This window comes from Rana temporaria, chromosome 3 (assembly GCF_905171775.1).
Source record: "Rana temporaria chromosome 3, aRanTem1.1, whole genome shotgun sequence".
Taxonomy (NCBI): domain Eukaryota; kingdom Metazoa; phylum Chordata; class Amphibia; order Anura; family Ranidae; genus Rana; species Rana temporaria.
Window position 1 is genome coordinate 482,608,963 of NC_053491.1, and position 7,417 is coordinate 482,616,379.

The 7,417-nt window shown below is 52.9% G+C and overlaps 1 protein-coding gene across 2 annotated transcripts; it reads right to left on the minus strand.

The window, feature by feature from the left end:
• Window positions 1-1,657: 1,657 nt before the first annotated feature.
• POP7 (POP7 homolog, ribonuclease P/MRP subunit) lies at window positions 1,658-3,495 on the minus strand. Of its 2 annotated transcripts, none has more exons than XM_040342156.1 (2): window positions 3,378-3,495; window positions 1,658-2,370 (listed from the first exon to the last, which is right to left on the minus strand). In XM_040342156.1, the coding sequence occupies exon 2, from the start codon at window positions 2,365-2,367 to the stop codon at window positions 1,984-1,986; it is 384 nt and encodes a 127-aa protein (XP_040198090.1). In that variant the 5' UTR covers window positions 2,368-2,370; window positions 3,378-3,495; the 3' UTR covers window positions 1,658-1,983. The 2 variants fall into 2 exon arrangements, with proteins under 2 accessions (XP_040198090.1, XP_040198089.1); XM_040342155.1 differs by lacking the exon at window positions 3,378-3,495 and adding an exon at window positions 3,205-3,289.
• Window positions 3,496-7,417: the final 3,922 nt, after the last annotated feature.

Here is a 7,417-nt window from a genome sequence, read left to right on the forward strand (position 1 = left end):
AAGGTTGAGAACCACTGCTGTAGACCACTATGGAAGGTTGGGAGGCACTGTGGAAGCTGAAGACTCTCAGGGGGGCCTGTAGACCACTATGGGAAGTTGGGAGGCACTGTGGAAGAAAACTCTCAGGGGGCCCTTTAGAACACCATGGAAGGTTGTGTGTGTGGGGGGGCACTGTGAAAGCAGAGGGCTCTCAGGGGCCCTATAGACCAAGATGAAAGGTTGGGAGGCACTGTGGAAGCTGAGGCTCTCAAAGGGCCCTGTAGACCGCTATGGAAGGTTGGGAGACACTGGGGAAGCCGAGGGCTCTCAGGGGGCCCTGTAGAACACTAAGAAAGGTTGGGAGGCACTGTGAAAGCAGAGGGCTCTCAGGGGCCCCATAGAACACTATGGAAAGTTGGGAGGCACTGTGAAAGCAGAGGGCTCTCAGGGGCCCCATAGAACACTATGGAAAGTTGGGAGGCACTGTTAAAGCTGAAGGCACTTCAGGAGGCTCTATAGACCACTATGAAAGGTTGGGAGGCACTGTGGAAGCTGAAGACTCCCAGGGGAGACCAGAGGCGATTAAGTTCGCATGTGCTGCGCTATATAAGTTTTCATTCATTCATTATGGGAGGTGCTGTGGAAGCAGTGGACCATTATGGAAAATTGGGAGGCACAGTGGAAGCAGAGGGCTCTCAGGGGCCCTGTAGAACACTATGGGAGGCACTGTGGAAGCAGAGGGCTCTCAGGGGCACTGTAGAACACTATGGGAGGCACAGTGGAAGCAGAGGGCTCTCAGGGGCACTGTAGAACACTATGGGAGGCACAGTGGAAGCAGAGGGCTCTCAGGGGCACTGTAGAACACTATGGGAGGCACTGTGGGAGCAGTGGACCATTACAGAAGGTTGGGAGGCACTGTGGAAGCTGACAGCTGCCTGGGGGCACTGTGGACCACTATTAGAGGCTAAAAGGTGTCTGCAGTTGGTTGAAGGCACAAGCAAGGGGGACCTGCAACCCAGCAGTGGGCCACGGGCCCGTGGTGTGAGAACCGCTGTCCAGACTATTGAGATGACCACCATTAAATACGTAAAAGCCTAAATCCTGGTATGGATTTTATAGCAGGAATACATGTGCCATACGTGTGGGATGGAATATGTGTACTTCTATTGCTCCAAGCTGGACTAACGTAACCATGTACTAACAGCTTTATCTGCAATTTAGCGGCAATGACAAAAGATTAAAATCTTTAGTGTAGGCGGAGCCTAGGAGCACATAGGTGACTTTTGCTTGAACCATTATTGCTACACACAGGAACAATGGATCAGGTTGGGGGGGGGAGTAAGTGGATCAGGTTGGGGGGGGGTCAGTGGATCAGGTTGGGGGGGGGGTCAGTGGATCAGGTTGGGGGGGGGTCAGTGGATCAGGTTGGGGGGGGGGGGGGGTCAGTGGATCAGGTTGGGGGGGGTCAGTGGATCAGGTTGGGGGGGGGTCAGTGGATCAGGTTGGGGGGGGGTCAGTGGATCAGGTTGGGGGGGGGGGGGTCAGTGGATCAGGTTAGGGGGGGGTCAGTGGATCAGGTTAGGGGGGGTCAGGTCCCCTTTTTTATATTTTCAGAATGAAAAGGTATTGGATGGGATTATTGAAAGTTTCAGTAAAGACATAAAATCACTTTTTTTAATATTTAATTATAAATCAGCCACACACACACACAATACAATACAATTCTGACACTTTGGACTTAATGACAGAACCTCCAGAATTGGGAATGAGATCCACAGTCACTTCCACCAACAGGAAACAAACGTGCAAACGTTGGGTGTGGCACCTGGAAGAGGACGCCATCTAGCGGTGAGTCACTGCACTGCGCACACATCCAGGTGGACTATCCTCCCCTCCCTCCCTCGTACGACAGGCCAGAGCCAAGTTCCACCACAATGAACGTCCAGCAGCCGCCATTGCCCGGGCCGGTACAGCATGCCACCGGCGTTGTCTGCAGAGCTGCCGTCACTCCTCCTCCGCTCGGTACACCCGGATGTGGATGGCGGAGTTGTTCCTGCTCCGGGTGCCCGGCTCTCCGTCTTCTCCTCCCTCGGGCTCCAAGTCGTCGGTGAGCTCCACGGTGGACGTACTGGTGGAGATCATGAGGGCCTCGGGTGCCGACAGTTGTAGCTGCAGCGCCAGGTTAATGGCCCGGCCGATGGCGAGGCCCAGCCCGTGAACCCTCACCTCCTTCTCACCCCCGGCGCCCAGGAGACGGCGGCACCGAGCCAGCTGGGCGCGGAAGTCAGTCTTTGTGTTCACGTAAATGTCGTTGGCACTGCGAGGTGGCCGCGCGGCTGGCCGGCGTCGGTGAGGGACCCGCTCAGGACGAGAAGTCTGCTCCGCCATTTCCTGGAGGACGAAATAGAAAAAATAAATTGTCATTAAGTAATAAAATGCAGTAAGTTGGTGCAGAATATACATAAAGATCGGCTAGAAGGCTGCCGTGGCCCTGGCATCAAGGGAGCGCCTGGGCACCGGGAAACACCCTGACATCAAGGGAGCCCCCCAGGCACCGGGAAACGCCCTGGTAGCAAGGGAGCGGGGCGTCAATGAAGACCTAGGGGGGGGGGCGTCACTGAAGACCTAGTGGGGGGCGTCACTGAAGACCTAGGGGGGGAGGGCGTCACTGAAGACCTAGGGGGGGAGGGCGTCACTGAAGACCTAGGGGGGGGGGAGGGCGTCACTGAAGACCTAGGGGGGGGAGGGCGTCACTGAAGACCTAGGGGGGGGAGGGCGTCACTGAAGACCTAGGGGGAGGGCGTCACTGAAGACCTGGGGGGAGGGCGTCACTGAAGACCTAGGGGGGGGGGCGTCACTGAAGACCTAGGGGGAGGGCGTCACTGAAGACCTGGGGGGGGGAGGGCGTCACTGAAGACCTAGGGGGGGAGGGTGTCACTGAAGACCTAGGGGGGGAGGGCGTCACTGAAGACCTAGGGGGGGGGGGGGGGCGTCACTGAAGACCGAGGGGGGCGTCACTGAAGACCTAGGGGGGGGGCATGTCACTGAAGACCGAGGGGGGGGGGGGTCACCCTCATAGTCCCCACCCCCACCAGGTGACAATTGATGATATACGTGTCCTGTGACCCCTCCCCGGGTATATAGAGGGACACATAGGTCTGTGTTATGGCGGTGAAAGTAGATCACGTGATGACTGCTTTGCTCGGCATAAGTCACGTGACTCACATCCACCATGTTCTCCAATCACAGGAAGGGAACTCCCCCTCCCCCCTATGAGGACACACACAGCACTCCAATCTAAGGGGAGCCGGAAGTGCCGAGACACTCCATTCTCATAGCACGTCCGACCCAAACCGTGATCCCGTCCTCTGACCCGGACCGGAAAGACGAGTACCCACCTGTCACCACCGCCGTCTACAGCCACGTGAGCCAGCGCGCAGGCGCCTTAGCCACCCGCGCTGGCCAATCGGAATCCTAGCTACACGCCCATCTACTCTAATAGGACCGGGAGCTCCAAGAGACACACCCCTCTCCTTTTCATAGGCGCTAGCCTGCAGCGACACGCCCCTTACTTTTAATAGGCGCTCCCCTTCAGGGACCCACCCCTCTCCTTTAATAGGATCTCCCCTTCAGGGACACACCCTCTTCTATAAAAAATAAATACAAAATAAAGTAAGGCTACGGGGACACACCCCTCTCCTCTAATAGGACCTCTGCAGTAGGGACCCACCCACCTCCTCTGGTAGGATCTCTTATGGGCTCGGCTCCAAGGACACACTCCCGTACAAAAAAAAAAAACGCTACTAGAACACACCCCTCCAATCTAATAGGAGCTCGCCTGCGGAGACACGCCCCTCCTTTCATTGCAGCTCCGTTCCACGAACACACCCCTCTCCTCTAATAGGAGCTTGCCTGCAGAGACACGCGCCCCTCTCCTGTAATAGGCGCTCGCCTGCAGGGACACACCCCTCCACGCTAATAGGAGGTCGATTGCAGGGGCACACCCCTTTCTTTAAAATATATAAATAAATAATAATAATATATATATATATATATATATATATATATATATATATATATAATAAAAAGTAAGGCTATGGGACACACCCCTCTCCTGTAATAGGAGCTTGCCTGCAGAGACACACGCCCCTCTCCTGTAATAGGAGCTCGCCTGCAGGGACACACCCCTCTCTTTTAACCACGTACAGACCGGAAGGATTTACCCCTTTAACCACTTAAGCCCCGGACCTTTAGGCAGCTAAATGCCCAGGCCAGTTTTTGCGATTCGGCACAGCGTCGCTTTTACTGACAATTGCGCGGTCGTGCGACGTGGCTCCCAAACAAAATTGGCGTCCTTTTTTCCCCACAAATAGAGCTTTCTTTTGGTGGTATTTGATCACCTCGGCGGTTTTTATTTTTTGCGCTATAAACAAAAATAGAGCGACAATTTTGAAAAATAAGCAATATTTTTTACTTTTTGCTATAATAAATATCCCCCAAAAATATATAAAAAAATAATACATTTTTCCTCAGTTTAGGCCGATACGTATTCTTCTACTTATTTTTGGTAAAATAAAATCGCAATAAGCATTTACAAAATAGGGGATAGTTTTATTGCATTTTTATAATTTTTTTTTTTTTTTACTACTAATGGCGGCGATCAGCGATTTTTTTCGTGACTGCGACATTATGGCGGACACTTCGGACAATTTTGACACATTTTTGGGACCATTGTCATTTTCACAGCAAAAAATGCATTTAAAATGCATTCTTTACTGTGAAAATGACAGTTGCAGTTTGGGAGTTAGCCACAAGGGGGCGTTGAAGGGGTTATGTGTGACCTCATGTGTGTTTACAACTGTAGGGGGGTGTGGCTGTAGGTCTGACGTCATCGATTGTGTCCCCCTATAAAAGGGATGACACGATCGATGCAGCCGCCACAGTGAAGCACGGGGAAGCCGTGTTTACATACGGCTCTCCCCGCTCTTTAGCTCCGGGGAGCGATCGCGCGGGGGGTGGCTAGAAACGAATAGCCGCCCCCTCATCCCGGATCGCTCCCAGAGCTACCGACCGCCGCATGCAACAGGGGGGGGTCCCGATCGGACCCCCGACCCGCGGAAAGGCAAGGACGTACCTGTACGCCCATCTGCCTGTACGTGCCATTCTGTGGACGTATATATACATGCGGCGGTGGTTAAGACTCTGAAATGCACAATGATATAAGGTTAGCTATGGAAATAAACACACTGCTTAGTAAAACAATCTCTTTAATTTATTTCCCAAGAAAATAGGAATATGCTAACATGGAAATACTATATAGAATTATACAGAGTATATGACAACAGAACATCAAAGATACTTATCACAATGCTTTCCTTGAGATATTGTTTCGTCAGCTGGGCTCAGGATGGCAAAAAAGGCCTTAAGGCTCACAGAAGCAGGCCAAAAGCCAAAAGGGACGATTTCTCTTCTGTGTGTACTTTTTACACATTCATTCACACTCGTAACCACCCCCTCCAATAATATATTGCCAAGAGGTAGTCCTTTTAATATATTATATTTCTGTCCGTCCTGCCGTATTGGCCTCTAGAGGCAGTATTGTCCAGGTATCATCTCTGGGTGCTTGCTGCTCCTTTGATCTTTGTCACCCACCTTCATTAATCACCTTGGCAGCCATGGCTCTCTTCGAAGATTGCTTGCAGTGTGGTACTCGATGATTTCCATCTTATCGCACTAGCCGGACAGGAGCCAGGCCTTTGTCCTACAAAGTTAGAGGCGCAATTGGTTACATGCCAACTTGGGGGCCATCTGCCTGTATTATCCAGGGAGTGAAATACCAGAAATATGATATTAAATCATGTTGCCTTTCAACAGTCACGTTCGGCCCACCCATTCTTTCATTTTTGCCATGGCCATGAGGCAGACCATGTGCACCGCCCTGAGCAGCTGCATTTCTGTGCTTAGATATTGTGGGCAGCAGTAAAACTTGAACTTAACCTCCTGCATGTGGCGCCCCCTGGCTGCCTAAATGAATGAGCCTTTAGCTCCTTTACTTCCTGCATAGTAGACAGACTCATGTAGGCAGGGCCGGACTTACCATTGGGCTTAACTGGGCTCAAGCCCATGGGCCCTACCCAATAGGGGGCCCAGGGTCCAATCGCGGCAACCCCCCATTCGCGGCAATCGAAGCGGCCCCCTCCCGCATCTTTGTGGCAGTCCCCTCCTGCAATTTTGCAGCAATCCCCCGTTCACGAAAATCGCGTCAACCCCCTCCCGCAATTTTTGCCCCCAAAATTACTGAAGGCCGCCATGGGAAGAGGTAATAAGTCCGTCCAGCAGCTCCCCCCCCCCCCGCTTAACAACTTAGGCTCCTAACATCTAGGCGGACGAAATCGCGGCGTTTTGTCCCGCGAATAGCTATTGTCCGCCTAAATGTGCCCCTAGGATGTGCCCCTCTATGGAGATGGTTCCCGAACGCCGAAAGCCACCTGAAAAAAAGGTCTGGGACCTTTTTTCAGGCGGCAGGCAGCAGGCGTACGGCGTTCGGCGTGGAGATGTGAACCATCTCCATAGAGGGCAATGTGTTTCCAGCCCTCTGGCGGCAGCGGCGTCACACTACAGGCGACAAAACGCCTAGGTGTGAATGGGGACTAACTTTGATCGGTCGGTCGGCAGATCCCCCCTCAACAAGCATCATCAGTCAGCGCCCCCCCCCCCCCCCCCGCTCAACCATTTTGATAGGTCGGTCGGCGGATCAAGAAACCCCACCCCCCTCAACAACTATGATCGGTCAGCGCTAACAGCCCACCCCCCGCTTCTCTGCTCCAGGGGGCCCCTTCGATTATTAAACCCAGGGGCCCCCACCACCCTAAGTCCTGCCCTGCATGTAGGTGAAAAACCCAGGTGACACATATACGCCGCCCACAACCCGGCCTCACAAGGCTCATTGGTCTGTAGTCCAAAGAGAACTGCTTCCCGCCCATCGCGGTGGCGGCCGATCTCATAACTGCTGCAACAGGGCAGGGCGAGTCCACGAGACTTAAAGGAAGAAGAGCGCATTGTTCCATTGGCGCTGGGAGTACGGCTAACGTCCGGGGCGCCCCAGATCACAGGCAGGACGGCCCCAATCTCACCCATCAGTAATGGGGACCCTCGATTGAACCACGCATTTTATTACAGAGGAGAAACTCAAAGACGGCTTTTCATAAAACGGACACTAGATGTCACCCAAGTTTAAAGGACTAGAAAGCGAGTTCCCAAAAGAGTATTTACAGCTGTGAGTTGGCCAACTGACATCTGTTATAAGATGTATTCATATGGGTGTGTTTATAAGAGGCTGATATTGCTATTTAACCACTTCAGGCCCCCGGAAGGATTTACTCCCCTTAACCACTTGACCACTGGGCACTTAAACCCCCTTAATAACCAGACCAATTTT